The 27,487-nt window shown below is 36.0% G+C and overlaps 1 protein-coding gene across 1 annotated transcript; it reads right to left on the bottom strand.

Moving 5' to 3' along the window:
- Window positions 1–1,489: 1,489 nt before the first annotated feature.
- LOC127456678 (peroxisomal targeting signal 2 receptor-like) lies at window positions 1,490–27,340 on the bottom strand. The gene is made up of 10 exons (XM_051725145.1): window positions 26,939–27,340; window positions 26,768–26,825; window positions 25,771–25,921; window positions 25,579–25,656; window positions 25,191–25,299; window positions 19,173–19,279; window positions 18,326–18,439; window positions 14,957–15,012; window positions 8,063–8,162; window positions 1,490–1,789 (listed from the first exon to the last, which is right to left on the bottom strand). Exons 1-10 carry the CDS (start codon window positions 27,042–27,044, stop codon window positions 1,724–1,726), a joined length of 945 nt encoding a protein of 314 aa, XP_051581105.1. The 5' UTR covers window positions 27,045–27,340; the 3' UTR covers window positions 1,490–1,723.
- Between the last annotated feature and the right edge of the window lie 147 nt (window positions 27,341–27,487).

The following is a 27,487-nucleotide window of genomic DNA, read 5'->3' on the forward strand; positions in this document are numbered from 1 at the left end:
TATAGTAGTACAACAGCAGAATCTGCTTGTCAATTGTCCGGCATTCCGGTATTATAAAATACTTTTTTCCTGTCTTTGCTTCATATGTGTCATTAAAACAAATATTTTGTAATAATAATCGTGATTTAGTCCATTAACAGTGATGATGACAGTGACTTGGCTTCATTACGATCCTCTATATGTAAATATTTAACATATTAAGCTTTTTATAGCCTATATATATATTCACCAGATTAAGGGCTTTAGCCAAAGAGGAACATGGTTAAAAAAAAACAAAAAAAACCTATCGGCAACTATCATTGTTAATTGTTTCCGATAATCAACGTGCTGCGTGACTCCAGCCAGGTCTCCTAAGCAACCAAATTGGCCCAGTTGCTAGGGAGGGTAGAGTCACATGGGGTAACCTCTTTGTGGTAGTTTTAATGTGGTTTGTTCTCGGTGGGGCGCGTGGTGAGTTGAGCGCGGATGCCGCGGTGGATGGCGTGAAGCCTCCACACGCGCTATGTCTCCGTGGCAACGCACTCAACAAGCCACATGATAAGATGTGCGGGTTGATGGTCTCAGACGCGGAGGCAACTGGGATTCATCCTCCGCCACCCGGATTGAGGGAGAAAAAAAAAAAAATTGTTCCAAAAAGCAACCATCGGCACCGATTAATCAGTAAAACCGATATATAGGTCGACCTCTAATATACATACATGTATATACAGTAGTACCATGTAAATACCATAGTATATGAATCCACTGGAATTCCATCTGATTATCAGCCAGAGTACTTTTTTGTCAGGGTAGCATTATTATTGCTTTGTTTAAAATCAGTTTTAATTTGTTCAAATTTTAACATAACATGTATTAGTATGACAGTTATATAACTATACATGTATCAAATTATCTTATATTCCTCTGCCTATACTGAAATGCAACAAACAAATGGAGTAAATGCAGTTTCTGAACTAAGTGGACTAATCTGTTTATTTACATAAATATTCATATTTTAAAAATTTTTTATCTGCTGATTATATTTTATACACATTTGACTCTGTGTGAGGTAGCATCTTGATTAGATTATACAGAATCAGGGTCGTGATTTGAATTTGTTAACACATCTATTTTTATTAAGTAAGAGAGAGCTGCAAAATAACAAGATTTTATCTCAGTTGAGACTGACAGATTGCATTGATTTATTCACATCAGCTTAAAAAGGGACAATATAAATGCATTTTATGCACTAAATAAGCTACTACCTTGCTGAAAAACAAAAAACAAAACAAAAACAAAAAACAAACAAACAAACAAACAAAAAACCCCCCAGCTAAAACCAGCCTGGTTGGCTGGTCACCCAGTCTGGTCAGTCAGCTCGTTATAGAGGGGTTTGTGTGCCTTTTTAGCTGGCCAGGCTGGGAGACCAGCTAGACCAGTTAACCAGTTTCGGCTGGTTTCCAGCAGGGCAATGAATATTAGGCAACAATCATGCATTCACATTTTAAGGTAGACTCACTTTTTTTGTTTTATTTAACACTTATGAAACATCCTAGTAACAGGGCTTCCCTCCTCTGTAGCGCGCTCCTGATGCACTGCTCCTGATGCATCCCTTGTGTTCTCCTTTTAATAGCGTCATTTGGAAAACTGCAGTGAAATCTTGGCAATCTCAGCACCTGTTATTGAAACAGAGGAGCGACTCCCCCGTGCCTTGCGGTATGATCTTTCTATGGCGGAGCGAGCTCTATAGAGCAGCAAGGCATGAAGGGGTAAAGACTTTTATGGTCTCATCCCAAGAGCAGTCCACAACCTGTGAAAAAGGACAGAAGTCACACAGTTAAAAATGCATCAATGTAATTGAATTGTTAATTAAAAGCTTAAGTACTGGAGTCCTTTGCTTGATGCTGGTTATTGTGGAGCATAATTGGTTAAATGATTATCAATTTAAAAGAGACATTTTTGTCTTTTCCTGATTGGAATAATTAATAAAACTGAATGTCTGACCACTGAATGATACATAAGCAACAATTAAGATCCAGTGTTTATCATGGAAAAAAGCTACACCGCTACTTTGAGATATGCAAAACTTGATGCTTCTGTTATAGATTGATTGAGCTATGCTCTGTTTTTGTGTTGAAAGACGAAGAGCTTGAAAAAGGAACTACCAATTTAAAAACAAATCCACCAAATTCATGGTGGTTAATGTAAAGCACAGAGCTTATAGCCTCAGCACAAGCACAAAGTCACAAGGTTAAAAAAAGAAAAGAAACCCCTGCTGGCTTCACTCAGTAGCTCTGACAGTGCTGAGAGCGCACCCTCGATATTGGAAAACAAAGACTGACTCACATATGCTGCTTTTCTGAAATGCACAATAATGATGTTTAACTCACGATGCTGCAGGTAAGACCAGTGAACCAGCCAATTGTTCATTTTGTTTGATGCAGCTTCAAAGAGTTTTTAAAACATGTAATTTTGCTCATGCAAGGAGTTATACGAATTGTCACAAATATGAGTACACTCAACAGAGAACCTTTGTTATGTTTTCCTCATTGTAAATAATAATATAATACCAAGACAAAAATAATAATGATTAAGGCTGGGTAAGAATATTGATTTTCTGATGCATTGCGCTCAGTGTTGGGTAAATTACTTAAAAATAGTAATCCACTACAAATTAATAATTATTTCTATAAAACTGTAATCAGATTAATTTACTAATTACTTAATTGAAAAAGCAATCTCATTAAAATTACTCTTTTAAAAAATATTTCCACTCAACAAATTCAAAATAATGTCTTTCTTCCTTGTTTGTTGTTACATAGTCATGCACTCAGCACCTCAAATTTCACCTTCACAATAACTCGTTACGAGGCCATAATTAATGTATTCTACATAAATAATATATTAGAAATAAGCATAACCCTATAACATACTTAAAAGGAATTAAATTAATTGAAAGTCAATAACTGTCATCTGATTACAAGAATTTAAAACGTTATGCATTACACTGCTTTTTTGATAAAAAAAGTAATTTGATTACAATAACTAATTACTTTGTAATTGGATTACAGCCAACACTGATAATCAACTGAAAGTTCTCGATATCGATTCTCAAATCACTTGTATTTGCAACCATATTTTGCGCTATGCAACAAAAAATGTCTGTGATTAGCCACTGACTGGTAAATGTTCAGATTTCACTAACCAATGATTAAGTATTAGAGTGGCAAAGAATTTTAGCAGTGACATCTTTTACTGTGTGTTGAGAGTACATGTTTGGTTTGACTTTTTCCGTGTAATGTGTCTAAAGATGAAATCCACGCAATCCATTTGTCATTGAATAATGTCTCTTTTAACAACCTTTCTGTTCTTTACACTCACAGTTGTTGTAAAAAAAACACATTTAATTCTAATCACACATAGCACAGATGCAGTATAGAAGCCATGTGACTCTACTCTAGTCTAGCATGTTGCTAGTTGTTGCTAGCATGTTTTATCATGTAGCTAGGCATTGCTAGCATGTTTTATCATGTAGCTAGGCATTGCTAACATCTTTTATCATGTAGCTAGGCATTTCTAACATGTTATCATGTAGCTAGGCATTGCTAACATGTTTTATCATGTAGCTAGGCGTTGCTAGCCTGTTTTTAAAAAGCTAAATGTGACCAAAATGATGAAAAACTAATGATAAAATAAAATCAGTAAAAATCTATATTTTCTTAATGTACCAAGTTGGAAGGTCCCCTGTATAATTAACTGAGATATATCACTAGCTGAGAGAGAATGTCCTTTTATATGTAATCAAAATTGACATAATAATTGAAATATACTCAAACGAATCGAAATCAGAAACAAATCGAAAGCTTATGAATCAGAATCAAATCGAATTGGGAATTTGTATCAGTACCCAGCCCTAATAATGGTAGTTGACAAAACATTAGATATAGGAGAAACTGGGGCAAGTTGTCACACCAACTAAATCTGAGAAACTAAGTTTTTGGGTCAAAAGCCTAATCACACAAATGTGTTTTCTCTAACAGAGGCTTTATATGATGATTTCAAACACCTACATTGTTCAAAACCCTCTTAACATGTTAAGACACGTTTTTACCAACTATATGATGAAGATAGATTTTAAATGGAAAATCTACCTATTGGGGCATGTTGTCACAAAAGCTGTTCATTGAACATGTGTTCAGTAAGCTGCCTCTTTTTTTCCCCCAGGGCAATAACAGTGGAAATGTTTAATAGTTTTGTTGTATCCAAGACTTTAAGGTATGTGACTATACAGACAATTACTTTTTTATAATCACTTTTTAGCAGTTCATTTAATAGCCTGCAGTGTTACAAATGAATTAGGCCTACATTATTCCATGTTGTTTCTCAATTAATACAGTCATAAAAAGAGCAGGCATAATAATTATACAAGGATTAAAATTTCATGACTGACCATAAAGAGATAGTATGTAATATTGTACGTAAAGCACATTTAAAATGAATCTAAAATGTGTTTGATTTTTGATACATTTGCTTGAATTAAAATTACCAATTATTTTCCAAAATTATCTATGGATAACACTCTTTCTTTTATGTCCATATTCCTATTAATAGAATTCTAAAGGCACAGTTCCACCTAATATCACCGCTTGAGGCTAAATTCAACACAATGTGAAAGTGATATATTTAGTGTTGCCAAAGCATTGCAGAAACGTTTGAGCTCTGCTCTGTGATATTGCAGTCCTTTCCTCTGTATCGTATTATTCCAGAGTACTCTAGCATCCAGCCTGAGTCACCCATTGAGGAGGAAAAGTCCTCCATTAATTACTTGACTACAAAATGCACAACAGAGACAAAGTGCCAGGCAGAGAGCAGCAGTGCAGAAGGAACAGATGCAGGGATGGCGATAGAGTAAATAGGTGGTAAGCTGATGCCACAAAGTTAAATTTAACTGCAGGCAAAGGGTTCCACTCTGCTCATTTAAGGAACAATATCTGTTATGTGTAGACAATGCGTGTTCGCTTTTGGGGCTGCTTGTCAAAAGGTGTGAAGGTATGATGTATCGCCTGCTGTGGGTGTAGATGAAGTCGGAGCCTGACTCTTTCTTAAGAACCGGTTACAGTATAGTAGCTGCATTTGAAGGCTTCACTTTGTTCAAAGGCATAATGCCTGTATAGATGTTCAGTGCAGTGTGCAAACCTGAGTGGAGGTGATCCATCAAACTGATAATGTGAATGAAGTACGGGTGAAGTGGAGGACGTTGAGGAATTTTGGTTGAGGATGTTGTATGTTTTAGGCGATGTATGTGAATAAAAAAGGCATAAACTGATATATCGGCTGGGCCTTTTTGAGATGAGCAGCACTGAACAGTAGTGTACTCATAGATTAGCTTAAAGCTTCCACTAAGAAAGTATGTAGGAAATCAGTAGGATGGGAAAAAAGACTATTATAAAGTATAGGGGTCATCATTAAAGCAATAAGCCACTCGTGTTACAGCGATTTTATCCCAGAAAAGGAGTATTTTGGAGGCTGTTCAGACAGAATACGTACTTGTGTTAAAAAAGATAGACGCAGCGCAACAAAAGGAACAGAATGCAGGTGTCCTGAGGTGTATTTTTAAAAGTTGACATATTTTAACTTGACTCAGCACTTAAAAAATATGTTTGTCTAATACCTGTTTACAAAGAAAACCAATCACAAACAGTGCCGACAGATGCAAAAACGTGGGCCAGATCTCAAGAAAACTGTGACTATGCCGACATTTTTGCAAAATGATATTATGTGGCTCCTTACACATATCGCGGAAGTTCCGAGGTGAAATGTCCACTGAGTGGCGCTAACAGAGAGTAAAAATTATCTCCCAATCGAAAAATGTGGGTGTAAAATGTATTGTGTCTCATGCTGGGAGAATATAGTGTCTGATCGCTTCAACTTCCATACAACATGCTGGAGTCTGTGTATGTTTATATGTGTGAGTATTTAACAATAGCTCAGGGTGAGTCGTGGGTCACGTGGGAGTGAACACGAAAGAAGCACGAGCTGGTGTGTGAATGTGTACGGTTGGCAGGGAAGAGGGGACTGCAGTAGAAAAAGGATTTCACAGATCTTGCCCTCACCTTGCGGGAACAACCCCCCACCACCTGCAGCCTGCCAACAGCTGTACACATGCCCAATGAAGAACTAACAATATAAGAGAAACCATACATGCATCATTTTCCAATCCTGCAATCTGGCTCTGTAATAATGCACTCGTTTTTGTGATTCCACCACATGTGCACTATTAGTATGAGACACATCATATCTTCTAGGAGACATACAAAATACTTAAAAATTGGCAAGCTGTCTAAGTGAGCTTAAAAGCTTCCCTAATTTGTAGTCAGACTGGCACGATACTCTTCATTACTGAAAAAGCAAATCATTGAAAAAGTAATATACCCTTAATACCCTTATAAAACTATGAAAAAAACTTCAGCTAAACAGATTAGGTTGCTTTGATAGTGCAAGAAAGAATCTAAAGGGTTTATTGGGAGGTGGATAGCAGGGCCGTTTCTAGGCATAGGCGAACTAGGCGGTCGCCAAGAGCACCACCTGCTGGGAGGGTGCCAAAGAGGAGGCCTCTGCTTATGTTGGCTTGAGAAAGCCAACATACTGTTTTACACTTTAGGCTTATTAGGGTTTTTCCAGAATCCCTAAACACAGACCATACGTATTAAATGTAATTATTAAACCAAATTAAATGGGAATGGTCATTTTACATGACAGTCAGGCAGTCTATTCCTGTCTAAGTGGGCAGAATAAGCTGCAATGAGGACCAGAGTTGTCTGGCTACGCGAGACTAGGCTTGTAGGTAACCTATAGTTTACACTGCATTCAAAGTTCAAATCCAAAAGTATGGCATATTGGCACAGTGTGGCTGACAGGGGGTTTGCCGCTGACTTCCTTGTCAAGCTCACTGACTGCTTTGACTCTTATTCATCACTGTGAGTGCTGACGTCAGACAGAACCTGCTCCCCTTGACTGCAACCCTCATCTCAATGAGCTGAGTGCTTTGCAACCAGGACATCCCTGCTCTGTTATTGGTACGTGACTGCTTTCATGTATGAGCTTTACAAACAGGGTATGCCACCTCTACAGCGATGACCATTGTCCTAGAGAGACAGACTTTTTAGGTGATGTCTCTATCTAACAGACCAGGCCTTAGGTTGAGGGTTAATAAGAATCGATAGGAGCTACCGATGGTGTTGTGGAAATATTGATTCAAGACTCTCAGTTAAGAGCTGCTGTTCTAAGATGGACAGATTTCATTTAATATGCTGCAAGAGATTTTTAGCGAATATCACACTTCAAATGTCCTTACACCCTGACAGATCTCACTGAAATAGGCATCCTGAGTCATCACACCAACTCTGTGTCAGCACTAAACTCTTTTAAAATAATCGGATTGTCGAACACAATTGTTTAGCCCCGGTTTCCAAGCACAACTGTAAAAAATATTTTTTAGGGTCCATAGGTCTGTAAATGTAAAAAAACAAAAAACAATTTGAGGCGCTCTTTGCGTGTCAGTCATTTTGAGCATGTAGGTTTGCTGCAATGTCTTTGAAAGGAGGGAATTTGGAAAGAGGGGGTGGTCTGATTCAATGGCCAAGTCTGGTGGAAATTGGCTAAGTGGCTGACATTGCTTACACTTTAAACTGTGTCTTCTGTAAATAACACAGGGCCAGAGGTTGTATCTTTGCATCAGGAGTTGACAACTTATTTGCTGCATTATTGAAAGCTACTACATTTTTTACATTTATTTTTTACTTTTGCCACTTTTATTGACAGGATGGAAAGAGAATGGACAGGAAAAGATTTGGTGGAACAAGGAATATTGCAAGCTGGATTTGAACTCCCGTTTCCCACAAATACCATAGCACAATGTGTCGGAGCACATGCACAAACCACTAGGCCTTGGCTCCAACAAAAAAAAACACGAAATGTTCCGAATTTTCACTTCAGCTATAGCTCACAATTATCCATAATTCTCGCCTCAGTTGTTGCCCACAGCAAAGCAGCATTGTGAGTGTGTGTGTGTTTGCAGGTTTACCTGGTTAGGGATGTGCAGGTTGAAATCCAGGCCACAAACAAACTCTGAGTGGTGCTCCAGTGTCTCCAGCAGTGGTTGGTTCTTGGAGTAGTCCCAGAATCTGTAGACACAGAACAGCAGAAGGCAATCATGCTAATTGAATGGCCGTTTGTCTTCTCTGACGGGGCAGTGGTGCAAAGTCCTGACGCAGCCCTGGCTCACCAGGCACCGACTGATTCATTCAGCAAATGTAATTTAATCACCTCTCTGGAAAAAACTACCTGTCTATAGGAAAATATTAGGCAGGCATTAATACTAACATTGCCATAGAGCAGACGTGAAGGATATATAGAAGCGCAGTGGGGCGACAGGTGCTCGGGCTATGGACGTCTTTGTAAAGAGTTGCTGATTTAAATTAGCAGTGTGGCATCAATAAAATTGGTGTGTGGATCAGAGACTAAAAAGACTCATAGACTAATAAGGCCAAAGGGCACTAAAAGAGACGGTACTCAAAAAAAAAAAAAAAAACCATTTACTGGAGTCATTTAATGATTGGAGTCATCCAATAAATATGCGCAAAGCCACAATTCAATAAGCAAAACTTGTGCCGAATGACTAGATCTGTACAGAATTTGTGAAAACAGAATTCTGCATGAAGAGCCACAGAATTTGAATGCCTGTCATTCACAAATTTTCACACTTCCTCCACCTCTTGCATTTTCAGTTATAAAAGGTAATGCGTGTAATTTTTTCTATGTTAAAATACTTCCCCCTATCTCTATTTAATTTGCAGAGACAACTATAAATAATTCATTTGAAGGTTTGTAGAGTGTTAAAACTATGGTTCTGGTGCTCTTTCAAAAACACTGCTCTGTTTTTTTAGCGCCTCGACAACTTCCGGCTCAACCAATGGCGTGATTTTGGGGGGTGTTTGGGAAACCTGTACGAACAGTCATTATTTTTGCAATAGGGTGCAACAGTGCCCGCAACCTTTTTCAGCCATCTTGGTTTTCCCATTATTTTTTTCTGTAGGGATTTCATAAAAGTGTTTTCAACAAAACCAACCAGCTCAGAGGTTAATCACAAGATTACAAGCTTGATCTACAAACCGACGAAGCCCTGCGAATTGCGTAATTGAATTAAATAGTATGGAAAAATACAAAAATGACTAAGTTCAGGCATGAAACTCTGAATGGCACAAGCTGAAATTTGTTATCTGTTAGCCAATCAGCTCACTCACATGCGATATGTCAAGCAAATTGGCTCACATGGTGTAAGCTAATAGGTCCTTTGACGTGTAATCTCTCTTTGCCTAACATTTAAATTACTCAGTTTGCAAACAAGTCTTTTTCACTGAAGCGTGCTGCGAGCATTTTTTCTGAAACCCTCCACCTCCCCACTTGTCTAGATCTGCTACAGGGGGATTGTATTTATGTCTAATTGTCAAATTTATATCTAATAGCAGATCTAGTCCGCCAAGACCAATATCCTATCAATATGTTACACACACATTAACATGCTAAATCTTTCAGAGAGTTGTGATGACTGAAGCATTGGTTTAAAGTTGTTAATTATAAGAACAGAAACAGTTTATTTTTAGTTCATTGCAAAATATTCAGATTTACACAACGATATAAGTAGTTTAAGAGTGTAGGGAGACCGATTTGATTGCGTCATTCACAGTGCATCATGGAAGTGGGCGGTCACTGCAGAGCTCTTTTGGCACGTTATGTTTGCTACGACTCTCTGATTGGTGGACTTTCTCTTTGGGATTCACGGGTAATGTAGTCTTTCACCAGAAATTCTGCTATTAAACATAATTTTTTTTTTTCAAAATGAAGTTGAAATAACGCAGACTGATGGCTTCAACAGGAGCATATTCCATAAATTAACAACCTCTGAGCTCACAGTAGGTCTGTCTTCAAAGGTTTAAAGTTATCATTGAAATTCCCCCATGGAAGTTCCCCCATGGAAAAAAATGAATAGGATTTTTACTTCCAGAAGCAGATTGTTGCTCTGTTTTCCTTTTGATGCCAATAGTGGTGCATAAATTGCAAAAAGCAGCTTTAAATAATTTGGCTAATTTGATAATACTTTTAGCTACCAATAATAGCACTCTCAGCACTGTTTAAAATCCATTCTTGCAGAATTTTACAGATTGTCCCTCACAATCAGTATAGAAAATTTAAAAATAATTTACAATTCTATCTGGGCCTACAAATGACCTCCAACTTAATTCAAACCAATAGTGGTACCATACTGTAACATACAGCATGCTTCTACGAAATTGTAAACACTGGGAGGATGCTTTATTAACACCAGGAGCAGGTCATCTTTTGTGAAGGCAGCAGGTTTGTGTAATAGATATTTTCTCTTATAGGCTCCTTTAGAACCAATAATATCATTGATACCTGTCATACTCTAGTTCATTTAAGGTATTACATTACACTGAGCAAACTGTCGTCATGAGCTGACAAGACAAAGACCTTCCTTACCAAACACAATGGAATGAACAATATAAAAAAATCAACATCCCTGCCCAATTAGTTGTCAAATAACTCAGGGAGAGACATAATTTTCCTTCTGTACTCAACATGATTTGAACTAGCATGCTAGTATTGTGTGCCACCATAGCAACAACAAAAAAAAAAGCCAGCTGTTGTGCATGAAAGAGGACACCTTATCTCCTGTAAACGAGAGCTGAGAGAACCGAAAGGGTGATCGAGTAGACTGAGTTAAATAAATAGCAAAGTGTGTGTGGCAACAGTTGGCTCTCATGTTCTTTCGAATGTAAACCCTTTAAAAAGGCTTTGTATTCAAATAAACACCCTTTATTTCTCTAAACCGCAAGGGAACAAAGAAATGTTTACTTTCATCCATCCTCATGTGCAAATAATTTCCGGTAATTATCTGTCAGTCTGTTTTATCTAATCTACAAAGATTAAACATGTAGGTTAAATTTATTAGATGGCACCTCAGTGAAGTATGAGTGCCCATCCTGTTCAAACAGCAAATTTCCTGTTTTAAATAGAATTGACTATTATGAGAGCAAAACCACAAATACTATTTCTACAGTTAACTGGCTATCATTCATATTAAATTAGTTTAAAGAACGATAACAAACTCAAAGTTCTTGCTTAAGAAACTTGCAACCATGTACTGAAGCAGTCAGAAGTTTGGACACACCTGACTGACTTTATGTTTCTTGTGATCTTAAAAACCTTTTGACCTAAAGGCTTTGCTTAAATGCTTGAAATTAGTTTTGTACACAAATATAAATTGTGCCTACATGAGACTCTTTACAAAAAAAAAAAAAAAAAATACATTGAAAATGTTTTTGGATAAGTTCTACTTAGCAAAGGAAAAGCAGCCAACAACTGTCATTCAATTTGTGAATGATAGGCATTCAAATTCTTTACAGGTCTAGTCATTCAGCATAAGTTTTGCTCATTGAATTGTGGCTTTGCGGCATATTTATGCCCATCTTAAATGAGAACTCCTACAATACTGTTTAGCAAGTATAATATCGATACATCATGAAGTTGAAAGAAAGAATCTAAAATAAGCTAAAAAATTTAAAAGTTATGTTCAGATTTGTTAAGCATTTTTTGGTCTACATTCCCATACTTCCATTTGTGTTATTTATAGTTTTGATGGATTTTCTATTATTCTAAAACCTGGAAAATAAAAAAGTTTTTTTTATCATACTAGACAAATTGGCAGTGTTAATCTAAGCCGATATCCAAGACAAGTACTGACTGGACAGAAGGTTAATGGCAGGCTTAGATAAACTCACCTCTAATAAGATCACTTGTGGGCACCACTGCACATTGTCCAAGTCAATTCTCATTTTAAAGCTTGTCAACTCAGATAAAGCATTCTCAGTTATCTTTCCCCAACAGCCAAGGCAAAGTTTGATCAATTGACCTGACACCTGAAAAGACATTCTGCCTCTAAGGACTACAGCAAACCATCCCAATTTGAAATATGATGGTGGCTCCCATTTTAACTTTTTGGGATAGTAAAGTAGACTAAATTAACTTTAGATTTAAGAGATTGCTCCAGGTTCAAAGCAATTTTAAGCTCTTTTGTCAGCATCTGCAATATGCTTACAATTATTATTAACAAATATTTTTGATTTGTCCCTAAGATTGTAAACAAACACACATAAGAGTACCAGAGGTTGCTTAATTTTTTTTTAAAGTGCTTATAATAATTATTCTTTACAAAAAATGTATGTTATTTGAGCTGTAAGGTTGTCTAAATCGTCCTTTTAGAGCTGGAAATACTATCCTATTGGCAGGTTAACGTTTGGTTATGTGTTGCCAATGTTCTGTAATTTAGCCAAGTGTACAGTACACGACTTGCAGTCGGCACCCTACGACTCACATTCTTGTTTTCCATCGTGCTGGTGCGAACACTTCAGGGCTGTAGTGTATCAACTACACGACCATTCGTTCCCGACTGAGGCCCTGTGTACACTGGTATTAAGATGCATTTTGGGTGATATAATCACAAATTTACAAGTGAAACACATCACCGTTACACCTGCTCATCTCTTTTGACCACTTGTGTTCGGATTTCGAGGAGTGAGTCTCTGATTTCATGAGGACATACATCAATCATTACCTCTTATGTTTTACTGAATGATAATTAAGTGCAAAAAAGTAAAAGATGAGAAAAAAGTGATAAAAACTGGCACACAATTTCTCTTAATTATTTGCAAACATGACGTTTAGAGCAGAATGAGTTATTTTAGTGCAGTAACTGTAACTGAGCTTCTAATGTGCATGCTGCCCATATCTGTGTCCCTATTGTACATGTTCAAGCATTCGCATTTTTAAATGTTTCGATCGCTTATTTCCCTTAAAATTCGCACGTAACCTGCGAAAACCTGTCCGTTATAGCTGCCTTTAGCATTGTCCCGTTTCAAAAGGATCGCCAAAAATGCACTTTAAAATTAAGATAACGGAATTAATTTACAAACTCGCGCAGTTTATTCTTGATAACATATCAACAAACATAAAAGAACGACTCTCGCCCATTTTCGCGCTTATCGGCACCATTTGCAAAGGAAAAAATAATAAAAACAGCTGATAATAATAAAAACAGCGAGTACGGAGATGTGGGTGAGGTTTTATTTTATTTTATTATTATTTGAATCTACTACTACTACCCAAACCTTGCTCTCCTCTTTCAACGAATATGAAAGAATGGCTCACGCCCATTTTGCTATTTGCAAAAGAAAACATTTAAGAAAAACAGATTAAAATAATAAAGACAGCAGGTAGGGAGATGTGGGTGAAGTTTCATTTTATTTTCTCGTATGCTCTCTCTATATTTCATTGGCTGTGGCTCATTGTCAGTCTTTAGCTCGTCGGGACAGTGCGCACACATGACGAAAAGACGTCTAGATATCAAGCTGGTTTGAAAACTGTTGTAACGTTTGGGACTAGTCTCGGCATGTCACAGGAGTGCACAAAATGAACGACCGTTCGTCATGAGATCCGAGACTTCTCGTTGCAGACCAGTCACTGACTCAAAACAGCAATGGAGACGAGCTTGAGTCGTGCAGTGTGCACTAGGCTTTACTGTGTGTGGATTTCTCTATGTAAACTGTTCTTTTGAGTATACATGGTCTTTACATGGTCATGCCATGAGTTGAACATTTTTATATATCTCTACACAGACAAGGTCTGTAAGATATTCTATGACAATAGCATCATGTTAACATGCTTAATTTCTTTAAAAAAAAAAAAGAAAAAGAAAAAACAGTCCCAAAGATTTATATTGTATGTGCATTACAGTTAACACACTATTTTGAATGTTGTTACAAACAGAGGGACAACTGGAAATTATTTTTTGTGGTAATCAACAGCATGCAGTATTGAAGCCGGAACATTCCTTATGCACAAAGTAACTTAAAAAATACGAATTATATGTCTGGCACTGGCATCAATGCATGCTAATTTTGAAATGAAATTTGAAGTAAAATCTGTATGTTCTTCAAAGGTCTAGAACATTTTTCAGATTTTATCATAAGACTATTACTTGCAAAAGGTCTGGAGGGAAAAATAATCCAATTGCACTATCTAAGCCAGGAAGCTAGGAAGAATGAATCCAAAAAAATGTTTCAAAGATGAGATCTCTTTTGCTGAAGTGAGTGATGTTTGCTTTATAACCGTGTCTTCTGCTGATTTGTCCTTGACAGTCCTCTTAAATATCATCCACCCTATGCAAAAATTAGCTGCATGCTCGATAAAAACACAAGCACTCACTAACCGAACGAACCGTTGACAAAAGGAATAAACCACTGTACCCTGAAATGAGGATTTTACAACCTCATTTGATAGGCCAGAGCACCAGTTCTTCTGCTAATTGTAAAGAAATTAAGAATTTACAATTTTTCAAGAGAAAAAGAGTAAGACTTCTAAATATGGATATTGTAATCCAAATGTCACTAGGAAATTTGTGTAAAAGGTCTTTAGAAATAAGAAATCATAATGTACAGTATGTGTTGTTCATGCATGATGTATCATTTCAGAGAGAAAATTACAAGTCTTAATATGATGCCATCATCTTTCTGAAGAGAGGGAACAATCTGAGCATAAATCAGATCAGAAATGTGATTTGAAAAGTTTATGGTTGATGATGTGGGTGTTTTAATGGCTGATACCAATACCAATATCTAGAGAGCAGAGTGGCTGATGGCCGTTCTAATTCCAATATATAAAATACAATTTAATGATAGCAAATGGGATGTACACAATATTTATTAATTTTCTTCAATTTTAAGGGGCAAGAGGGCAAGGTAATTGGTCTATGCCGATTATCTTAAAATAGGCAAATATTGCCCAATGAAATTTTTTGATTTGAAGTGTTTGAGATCCATCTGTGGTCAGATATTTCACTTACCTGACTGTGAAATCATATGAGGAGGATGCTAGAACAGTCTTGTAAAAAGGGCAGAACTGGAAAAGACAAACAAATGAAAGAGGCATTCATATACGAAGGCTGCTAAAACCCAAAACTGCAATTAAGTCAATAATTTGAATACCACATTTTCAATTCTGATGTGGGCCACTTTCATATGTGGAAATAACACGTGTATGTATCTAATTTTTTGCAATGTGACTTCAGTGTAAAGAGTCAGGTATAATTTCATGCAATTTTTACATCAATCTCGACATTTCTCATATTTTATTATTATAATAGAATACAATATTAATGTGATTTTACACTTAAGGGCTAGTTTTGGAGCATTTCTCAATATTTAAAATGTTGTGTGAGCAAATTCTCTGTGATGTGAACATGGTCATAGACTATCTAGCCCACTGTTTTAATATCTTTGATTTAAAAGCAAGCTCTTTGCGAGGCACTGCATTTATTTCCAACAGTGTCAGTGATTTCCTAGAAATACTGAGATAGGACGTTCTCCAAGATATCAGGCTAAGGCCTGATGAAGAAATCTATACTTGTTAGCAGGCTAAAATAATATGTGATCGAAATGAGTTCTCAGATATCTACACATGTCTATTGATTAACTCACTCCCTCTGCCTGACTCTATCATCTCAGTTGAATTAACACATTGATAGGTTCATAACAAATATTTTATCTGCCTCATGACCAGGGATAGAGAGAGTTTTCCATAATCTGCAGAACGGTAAATGAGAAAGACAACAAATGGACTTTTCATCACTGATATAGCTGTTATAGTGCAATCTAAGATTATATAATAACCATACAATAAAAATAAACAGAGATAATTTGAAAGCTATTTCATGTGATTACACTTAACAATACATACTCTCATGGTTCACAGCCCTCCTGTATTCTCAGTGTAGTAATACTCTGTATCTGTGCCCGTAGCTGCTTATTTCACACATTGTTGTTGTTTTTTTTATTTTATTTTTTACATTATCTGAAAGCTGAGAGCAAAACCGTTAGCTTGAAACAGCTTGTGATTTCACCCTGACCCAGTGAGAGTACTTTTTATTCCAACGGCTCATGAGTGGTTATTTAGAGATAACAGGTTTCTTTTGTGGCATAAGAGTCAATAACAAATAAGGATGTCTAAAATGAGGGAAATGAGAAATCTAGTTTGAAACGCATGTGCGAAGTTCTTACAAATCTAATCTTTTTATTCATGACGATTTCATACGTTTGACAAAAAACATTTATATAATTTTCAACAAAGGTTTTAATGTAATAACTGATGTAATCTTTGAATGTCAAGGGGTGTCACCATCAAGTAAAAAGCAATAAAATATTTTGGTAACGCTTTCTATGAAGCCTGTGAAGGCATTATAAATGCATTATACTGAATTCATAATGTCTCATAATATACTTATAATAAGTTATAACTTCTCATAAATAATTATAACTACAGTAATAATACATTATAAGAATTATTCATTGTTATACTTTAGAGCAGTGGTTCCCAACCCTGTTCCTGGAGGCCCCCCAACACTGCGCATTTTGTATATCTTCCTTTTCTGACACCCAATTCAGGTCTTGAAGTCTCCATTAACGAGCTGATGAGCTCAATCAGGTGTGTTTGATTAGGTAGATATCCAAAATGTGTAGTGTTTTGGGGCCTCCAGGAACAGGGTTGGGAACCACTGCTTTAGAGTATAATGCATTATAACACAAGCAACATCTAATTTTAATGCAGCAGAAGCTAATAAAGTTTGTATAAGTGCTGTATTGTGTAAACAGTCAAAAGGCTTTATGATGTGATCATATTATAAGTGGTCTTTGCCTGCTATAAGTAATGTTACAAAAGCAATATCTTCTTATAAACAGCCATAACATAAACTAAAAACACCACAAGTGAAACTACACCCAAGAAGACTGGCTACATGTGTGATCAACATACATATTTTTTATCTCAAGAGAGTTTATGACGTATTTGAACCTTGTAGTTTACAGGTGTTTTTCGTAATATCTCAATTTACATTGAATGTGTGTTATTTTGTATTTTGTGCATGTGTAATGTTTCTAACTTCCAGCTTGACTTGTAATGTCTTATCACCACTTAAAAATATCTTATGGATGTTTATAAGTAGACATTGCTTTTGTCACTTTACTTAAAGCATACCTATTATATATTACAAATATATATAATACATTATAACTTCTGCAAATAAATTGGATGTTGCTTGTGTTATAATGCACTATATTCTAAGGTATAACTATGAAAAGGCAAGTATTACAATGAATTATAATTGTGGTTATTATAATTTATGAGAAGCTATAACATATTATAAGGTGTATTGAGACATTACTAATGCATTATAAATATGGGATTTATAGAAAGTGTTACCAATATTTTTCATAATTATTAATATTTTTCAAGGTAAAACGTTTTTACAAGGTTTTTTTTATTATTTTCTTTTTTTTTTTTTTTTTAAATATCATGCGTTTTCTTAGGATTATATGATTTGACATTTGACAACCTGAAAGTCAAAAAGCCACATGTCAACAAAATGTCTTCCTCCTGCTGTTATTTCACACTGACTTTGACCTTAATGACCTTAAATATTGATCTGTTTCTCACCCACACTTACCATATCACTTCTGAACATATGGATTAAACCACTGAAGTCTTACGGATTACTTTTATGCTGCCTTTGTGCTTTTTGGAGCGTCAGAATATTGGCACCCATTCACTTGCATTGTATGGACCTACAGAGCTGAGATATTCTTCTAAAAATCTTAATTTGTGTTCTGCAGAGGAACGAAAGTCATACACATCTGGGATGGCATGAGGGTGAGTAAATGATGAGAGAATTTTCATTTTTGGGTGAACTATTACTTTAAGATAGGAATGGAGATTGCTTATATTGGGGTGACGTGTTTTGCAGCAGACTGGTCAGGTGCAAAGTGCACTGAACTCTGGGTAATGAATGTATTTGGTAACTGTTTTGACACACAACACAAGCACTTTTCTCCACACATTTTCTCCAACTCAATTAAGCACATCCCTATAGAAAATCAGTTTACTTAAGGAAATCCATAGCTGTCACACAGCACAGAAAAATATTAGGTGTTTTACACAGGCAGAAGCAGTCTCTTGCCTCATTAATGTACTGTACAACAAGTTAATTTAAGTCAAAGCAATGATTAAATTAATGTAATATTGAAAGGCGGAAGTAATGCAGTAAAAAGAGGCCTCTCCATATATCCAGCCGGCCAACAAACTGTTAAGTAATTTCACACTATCTTACTGGAGAACTTTTTTCTAAAGTAGCAGAAATGACTTTTAAACTAAAGATACATACCTTTACTCTGCGGATAGCGTAGGAATGGCCCATCATCTGAGCTATAGGATGCCGGACACTTCGCAGGTCCCACACACGCAGACTGCAGTCCACGGATCCTGTGACCAGAACATTCTCAAACGGAGAGAAACAACAGAGTTAAATGTTTTGTCCAACATCTATTCTGCCATCTCTGATCCTGTTATATAATAGAAAGATATTTGGACAACAGAAAAATGCTTGGAATGGAATACTAGTATACTGCATACTCTTCAGTATACAGTCTTAGCTAGTCTAGCTGGTCTCGAGGACCTGACAAGTGCCCCAAAACCAGCATCAGACCAGCATGACATGGTTGGCAGACCTTTTTTTAGCTTGAAGGTGATGGACCCCGTTGACTTACATTGTATGAACAAAAACATCATACATTGATAAAAAAAATCAAAAGAAAGATAGTCATACAGGTTTGGAATACTCTTTAAGCCACATTTTAAAATGTATGAATGTCTTGGTAAGCTTAAATCAGAGAGTGGTGGTATAGTTTTGATTTTAGAATTAAACATGGTGCTTTTGCATTTTTCAAAACAATTGTTATCAAAATTTTACTCCAGTAGTGTAAAAATGTGTTAACTTCTGGCAGTATGATCAAATACATAGTCAAAACATCCTCAGAGACACTGCAGTACAATACCACAAGAATGTACAATCTATTGATGCTTTCTGACACTTACAGTAAATGTCCATTGTATGAAAAACTATTTTGTGAGTTAGCTTCAGTTTTGAAATTATAATGAAAGTGAAATCCAACCTGCATGGTCCAACTGGCAATGAATGGAGTTCAAGACTGCTACTTGAATAGAGGAAATACCTGGTCGTATTTGCACCAGTCAAAGCTGAGGATTTCAGCCTTGTGTGCAGGAATGGCCAGCCTGCAAGATCCCGCCTTCACATCCCATACCCGCAGTGTCCCGTCTCCTGCCAACAGAGATGAGCTTTAAATCATAAATGTCAGATTTTTAAATCATCTTAAAAAAAGCCAAGAAATTCTCAAATAAATCCCCCATTCTGCACTGTCTGCAGAACCCTGTGAACCATTACGCTCATTTCAAGGGCCACACACCCTTAGCATGAATTGACCTGGGGCAGTAGGAACCTATGGCTTGCCAAGAAACTGCGTCAGACCCCCACACTGCATGGGCCACAGCTATCTAAAGGGAATCTTTCTCATTGTATCTCTCTTTTATGCTTGTCTTTACTTTCTGTCTCTAAACTTCTTCTTAAAGCACAGCATTTCCATTTGGTAGTAAGCAGTAAATGTTCTATCCGTTCACCTTTTAAAAGTCACAAGAGAACTGCAAATTTAGCACTTTCCCCAAACTACAGCAAAAGAATCTGTCACTGATGGAAAACTCTGTATGGTTTAGAGCAAAGCATAGGAATTCAGAGCTGGTATAATTGGCTCAATCTTAAATAAATGTATTTGAGTTGTTGACAAGAAATACTTTTGAGAAGTTGACATGTCCTGTATGCTATACTGTTTTAAACTGCAAAATTTGATAATCCTTTTATAATATAATATATGCATCTTTTATTGACATCATATTAATTGAAAGTAGAGGTTGACTGATAGTGGATTTTGCCAATACCATTAACTACGGTGGTGGAAAAGGCAGATGACCGATTAATCGGCCGATAGTTTTTACAATCGATTTATAGAATGTAACAAATTTTTCTTTCCTTACTTTGATAGGCACAGACATTGACGCTAAAAGAGTCCAAAATGAATACAATTCCAGATGCAATTTATAAAATCCAAAAAATAATATAAGATTTCCTGCCCCAAAACACACTGAGGACTCTTATTTTGTAATGACGGAGACTTGGCATGTTACAATGCTCTATAGTTTAGTAGGCTATTTACCAAATTTACCAGAAGAAGGATTTTTTATAGAAATATATACTGTATATAAATAATAGATTCTGCTTGTGCATACAAAAACATCTTACAACAGCCTATGATGCTTGGCTGGTCTTAGCTGGTCTGTTTGCAGGCTTTGTTTGGTGCACTTATCAGCTTAGGCTGGTCTGATGTGGTAAAAATGTCCAGATCAATACAGTATCAATACAGCATGAATCTAAGTTTCACAAAGCCAAAAATGGCACAATCAAAGTAGGTATTATTTACTGATGATCCAATAGAGAACCATTCAAATAATTACATTCTACTTTAGTTAATTACTTCTCAGGAATCTTTTGCTGAAGACTATTGTAACCCTTATTGATTATGTGATGTGAAAATGATGAAATGCATGAAAGCCACACTGTAGTGTGACCCAAAGGGAATTTCTTCCTGTGCTGCGCAGTCACAATAAATCAGGCTTAGCACATAAACGCAGAGTAGAGGAGTGTTTAAATTGCTCTAGGAAGATTTTAACTGATTGGTTTAGATATGGTTCCATTTTCATGATCTGCTAACATTGTGGCATCAGGAAAAAGTGCCAGTGGAGTTTAAAACTTTTCAGTAAACAACTCAGGGCTGCGTTTCCCAAAAGCATAGCACGCTTAAGTTGATCGTAGAGACCATTGGCGCCAATGGTCTCTATGATCGACTTAAGCTTACGATGCTTTAGGGAAACGCAGTCCAGATCTTTAAAGGGATAGTTCACTCAAAAATTAAAATTCTGTCTTCATTTACTCAGCCTCATTTTGTTAAAAAAAAAAACACCATAAAAGTGGTCCATACAACCACTAAATTCGTATTGCTTCAGGTTTGACCTCAATAACAATAACTTCTGTTTTGCCTTTTGTTATTTTTTCTCATTCTAAACCCTGATGGTGTTACTTTTTTCTATGGAACACAAAAGGAGAATTTTTGACAGTTCTTAGTAAATAAAAATACACCCCTCTGCTCTAAAATATCTTTCCACATATTTTAACTGGCGAGTGGCGTTCATTTAAAGCATTAAATTAATTCTTATGTAATAAATTGTGTATTACTGTAAAAATTTGTTTAAATCATCATTGTTTTGCAGTGGACTATAGCTCTGCGTTACATCGTCAATGCCACAAAGTTGTAAAATTGGACATAACTTTACACATAAAACATTAGTATGTAATTTTATCACACATAAATTATGTTAACATGCATATTGTTTACGTCTTGTGGCTATACTTTTAAAACGGTGAGCATTTTAACGTTTACAGATTGGTCTACCTTTTACTTTCATTGTTCTTCCATTTTTTTTTTTTTTTTTTTTTTTAAGAGATAGAGGGACAAAGAAAGTCTAAATTAATTTTGTGGTAATCAACATTATGCCACAAATACTGTCGATTGTGCTTAATTTATATTGAACCCAGAATATTCCATTAAGACATATGCGAAAACCAGTGGCGTTTTAATATCAATGAGGTGCCATGTTTTAATCTAAAGAATCAGAAGGGGAAGATTTTCAGTGAATAATTACTTTTAAATCAGGAAATTTTGTTGTTGCTCATGCAAAGCTTTTCTGTTCCTCAGGCAAAGTTATCGCATGACTGCTGAAGATAGGGCATTAGTCGTATGGATTACTATCCTGACGCTTTAACAGTGTTTGTTTGTCCTTTTTGGAGCTGGACATCCTATGTACTTCTTTGGAAAAGAGCTGTGTGAAGATTGTTCAAAATGTATCCTTCCTCAGAGCAAATACCAGAATACAGGTTTGAAACGACAAATATGAGAAAATAATGACAGAATTTTATTTTTGGTTAAACAATCCCTTTAAATCATTTAATGCTGAAAGTTACTGAGTCACAAACAGCCTACTGAAAACTGATGGCAAGCTGTGGCAAGTTGCTTCATATACTGTAAGGAAAGCAAAAGTCTGATGTTGGCTTCATGCTCTTTGCTTATATCAGTTGTTTTTGTGATGAGAAAACCCAGTATACAGTATATATAACCTTTGTGTCTCTGCTGATGCAGCATTTCACAGAAACATTTCTCCCATGACTACATTCAGCGTTACCATGGTCCTGGGGTTTGGTATTGATTTCCAGACACATCTCATTACATATGTGGTGCCAACGCTTAATAGCAAAAGAAAAGGGTCCTACATCAGCACAAGGGGGTGTTATTCTAACTAAGCTTTCTACGCATGGCTGAGCTCTTCTAACAGAACATGAATTAGGTTTTATGTACGTGATCTCTCAACGAACCAGAAATGGATATGTTGTGATGGTTATTGCTACATGTTCCGCTCTTATACTGCATCCAAGAACTCTGACAAGGAGTCAAGCACTCCTAAATTGCATAAGAGCCAACGTTAAAGGGATAGTGCACTCAAAAACTAAAATTATGTCATCAATCACCTACCCCCATTTCGTTCCAAACACTTTACTTTCTTTCTTCTCTAGAACACAAAATACATTTCTAGACATTGACAAAAGTGATATTCATAGGGAATTGTCAACCGGTGGACATGTGCTGCTCATAAGACCACAAGTTTAATACATCTGGGCTTCATTTGGAGAGCTCCAGAATATTTAACAGTAGAAATGTTAACAGCAACAGTAATATGGTGCAGCCCTGTTGATAAGATAAGATCAGAATAGAGCTGTTTGGAGCTGACAAAATCTAGGCTCTGACAGCAAAGCCTGGTAGTACATCTGCAGCTATAATGTGGTCACCAGTCTCTTCTGTTTTGACATAATTGTGTGATTGTGAGGCCTTTGTGAGCTCATCTCTTACACACACACACACACACACACACACACACACACACAGATATTCTACCAGTACCCTATGTATCAAAACTAAACAAAAAAGCAAACAGTTAATCTTCTGTAAATTCAAAAGTATGCTTCTGACCTCATGTGGTGAATGATGGTACTACCAGTCCAATGGTTCATATACCTATAGCTCTGGCTTTCAGGAACATATTTGTGTGGTTTTTATTTTTTAGTAGAGGTGGAAACAGGATTGAGATATGAGGCAACACGACTTAATGCATTAGAGCATTTGTGAAAACTGTTAGGCCATGGCTCTGACACAAATTGTCATTTCTAACAAGTTGCTCATATAATTAACCTGTAATTCAAGTATTAGAGCAAAAATCCAAACATTGCATATGTACAAACATTTAACTTTACTAACCACTATATATGTGTATATGTTTGCATTTGGCAGATGCTTTTTCCCAAAAGCAACTTACATTCAAGATATACATCCATATGTGGGATCCCAGACACTGCAACCAGTGACATTGTCATTGCCAAATAAAGGGATAAAGGGATAGTTCACCCAAAAATGAAAATGCTGTCATCATTAACTCACTGTCATGTCGCTCCAAACCTGTTTGAATTTTTCTTCTGTGGAACACAAAAGAAGATATTTTGAAGAATGTTTCAACTTACCACATTTACTTTCATTGTATGGAAAAAAAAAACAGAAAAAAAGAAACAGGAATATTTCAAAATATCTTCTTTTTTGTTCCACAGAAGAAAGGCATACAGGTTTGGAGTGATACAAGTGTGAGTAAATGATGACAGAATTTTTATTTTTGGGTGAACTATTCTTTAGTCATTTATGTTGTTCCAAAATCATATGACTTTCCTTCATCCATGGAACACAAAAGTAGATGTTAGGCAGTATATTAGCTTCAGTCACCATTCACTTCCATTGTATGGAAAGTAAATGGTGACTGAGGCTGACATTCACCTTATCATCTCCTTTTGTGCATCATGAATGAAAGGCATATGGGTTTGGAACAACATGAAGATAAGTAAATAATGACACTATTTCCATTTTTGGGTGAACGATCCCTTTAATGCATATGCATGTTTGATCACACTTAGATTCTAAAATATCTTATCCCTTTAAGCTCTGAAGGTGTTTTTAAAGATTTCCTGTTTCATTGGCATACCCAAAATTAAAGTCTAATAACTTGACAAGGAAAAACACAACAACAAAAAAAACCCAAGAAGGGTCAAGTGTTTGGTATCGTTGTAAAGAAAACGTTTCAGTTTTTTTAACGATATAGCTTATGTAGCTTACATTCTGATACTCTCAACCTTAGAAACTGCTGAAAAAATTAAAATAAATTGTGCCAAAAATTTATTTTATTTTTTCTTATTTGACATTATATACCTCTGGATGTAAATAAGGTGGCTCAAAAAACTGCCTTTGTTTTGTCAACATTTTCATTTCACGCATGTCATTTTCACAAATCAAAAGTTATTGATTAGCATTACAAATATAACATATCATAGTGTCCAAAAATTATTTCATGTGCTTCAAAAGCCTCTCCAAACAAATAAAACAAAAACTGTACATAAGAACTTATTACGCATGTAAACACAACAATGACTAAAGGTATGCATAGCATGGAGATGTGATTTCAGTAATGAGATTTCACAGAATGAGTACATTTTGACTCAATGAGTCTGCATCATTTTGTTTGTCATTTACATGGCATCATCTCATGGTGGCCATATGTAACATTGTGCTTCGTGTGGATTATCTAATGACCTGTGCATCCAATTACCTTGTGTGTGGGCTCGTTTGAAAGACAATCACCTCCTCTAAGTAATGGTATCTGATATTTTATGTTCTGTTTATGTTTTGTGAAGTTATAAGCGGCATATAAGCAACACCAACATAATTGTCAAGGCCATACTTAGCCATTACTCGCTATATTTTTGTCTGTGAGTTAAATGGGCTGGTTGTATTCTACTCTTTGAGGGCTTTCCAACAACATATGACACATGGCTATTTGATCAGTTTTTATCATTTTGTGTTGGTCAAGACTGTAGTTATTAATATTTTGACTATTATTTTTTTCTCGTGGGCCTTTCTCCAACACGGTACACTTCAGAGCTTCATGGGAGGACAGATACAACCCATTCTTCTTACCTGAGGCTGAAGCAAAGCAGGAAGGTATGTGAGGAGACCAGATGGTGCTGTAGATCACTCCCTCATGACCCTGCAGGGAACCCACCAGCTGACATCTCTCTGGATCCCACTGTAGGGATACAGGACAACCATCAAACATATGTACCATACATGGAAAAAAAAAAAAAAAAGAAATCAAGACTTTTTTTTTTAAAACAACTAATGATAGATCCACCATTATTTTTGGGTATCATGCCTTATATTGCAATCATGTCATTATAAGCCTTTATGAAATGGCAACCCAATTTCTATTAGGGATTCTAAAACACACTCTACATCAAGAAAGATAAGGAACCCCTTTTTTTAAAAACATATGCTTTTTTAACTCCCCAAAACACACTTCACTTACAACTTTGGCCGTGTGGTCCCATGATCCTGATACCACCATGTTCTCTCCCCGTGTCTGACTCCAGTCTACTGCATAGACCTAAAAGATCATATGTTTTACAGTCAAAAAGTTGCAAGGTCTTACATATAGCAGTAAATGACAGAAAAGGAGCTTTCACATGTACTGTATTTGGAGTTGAGGGTGTGAACTCACCTCTTGAGTATGCCCTTTCAACACCTGAAGAAGACCTTGAGGGTTGGCCATATCCCAGATCTGCAAAGATCCATCACCTCCTCCCGTCACCAGCACATGTTCATTGTTCTCGCTCCATGTCACATCGAAGAGCCCATCGTTCCAGTCAAAACTGCCCATAAGACAAAAAGATACTCATCCTTTCACTCACTGCACCATCTCCTTGCAAGATGAGATAATCAACATGTAAGTCACAAATAAATATTGTATGAATTTAATTGTAGGCCTATTAGAAATAATATTTCAAACCAAGCGGTCTCTGCAAACAAATGATGCAAAATTTTCTCAGAGCTAACAACCTTAATATATTTTTTTTTATTATTATTATTATTTTTTTTGCCAATTTTGCAATTAATTTTAACCAACTCATCCCAAGGTCACAAAGATGTCCTAGCAGAGTAGCCACTGGTGTACTTTACAAGACACTGAATGTGTAAGTATTTCAAATTTTTTTTTTTTAAATAATACAATATATATATATATATATATATATATATATATATATATATATATATATATATATATATATATATATATAGGTGATATTTCACCATAAAATCTGAGAATTTTTCTTAAAAAATAAAAACAACTTTTTAGGACTATATAGACTTTCTTCATTGTGACATTATTTTCATCATGGTAGGTTTTGTTTTGTAGGATGAGTTTAAATACCATATTACAGTAATCAGAATGAGAGTTTTTTCCCTCTCGGATTAGAGTTTTTTTTTTAGAGAATTTTGGGGGAAATTGCCATGAAAATAATAACAAGGAAAAACATCTCAATTGTCCTAAAACCAGCCTTTACTATCTTTAAGCAAAATGTTACTTTTTTGTCTTTTTTTTTTTTTTTTTTTTTTTTTTTTTGTCTGGGTGACTTATTACATGGACATTTCTTTGTGAGATTCAAAATACTGTACACAGATGCTCTATTTAATGTACTGACATATAAACAAATTACCTCTTCACAAGTGCAACATCTGCCTCTCTCTGCTCCAACACAAGAAGTGTCCCACACCCTAAGACACAAAAACGGTTTTCATTTTCATTTAAATCAATTTATTTGATCAATTTATCGTTAAATAATGTGTGTTTATGCAAATGAAATGTTTATACACAATACTAGTACTACCTGCTATTCCGTAGTACTGAGATGAAGCACAGGCAAGTGTAGAAGGTAGAAAAGGAGATATTTCCACCGCATAACCATGACGCCCTGGAGACCTGAATGACTTCATACTCCCTTATTACTTGCTGTAGATACTAATGACTAGGTAAAGCTATTTTATAACGATGATTAATCATTATAGTCTATATGACAAATGGCTTGCTATGTTTTTTTGGATAAAAGCGTCTGCTAAATGACTAAATGTAAAATGTAAATCCGCAATGGTGAGCACTGCATAAATTCCCAATGACAAAATTCGAAAAAATACTGAAAGATTAAATATTTGACATAAAAGCACATGTATATTAGTTACTGGAGTTTGTACTCTTGCGTAGCTGTTTACTTCCGCGTTTTGACAGATGTGGAAAAACATGGCACTTCTGAGAGAAGAGAGTGACGCACAGATCTCTGATTGGCTGAGGAGTTATGACTGTTTTGCAGTCACTAATGAAGGCGCGTGTCTTGTTATAACCACTAGATGGCAACATTTCTGTGGTAAAGACCACTGTCTTG

This window comes from Myxocyprinus asiaticus, chromosome 19, assembly GCF_019703515.2.
Source record: "Myxocyprinus asiaticus isolate MX2 ecotype Aquarium Trade chromosome 19, UBuf_Myxa_2, whole genome shotgun sequence".
NCBI lineage: Eukaryota > Metazoa > Chordata > Actinopteri > Cypriniformes > Catostomidae > Myxocyprinus > Myxocyprinus asiaticus.

Coding starts and splice junctions, on each gene's coding strand:
- LOC127456678 (XM_051725145.1), bottom strand. CDS start 27,044: ATGAAGTCATTCAGGTCTCCAGGGCGTCATGGTTATGCGGTGGAAATA. Junction 26,826..26,938: donor TCAGTACTACGGAATAGCAG/GTAGTACTAGTA, acceptor TTTGTGTCTTAG/GGTGTGGGACACTTCTTGTG. Junction 25,922..26,767: donor GATGTTGCACTTGTGAAGAG/GTAATTTGTTTA, acceptor TCTTATGGGCAG/TTTTGACTGGAACGATGGGC.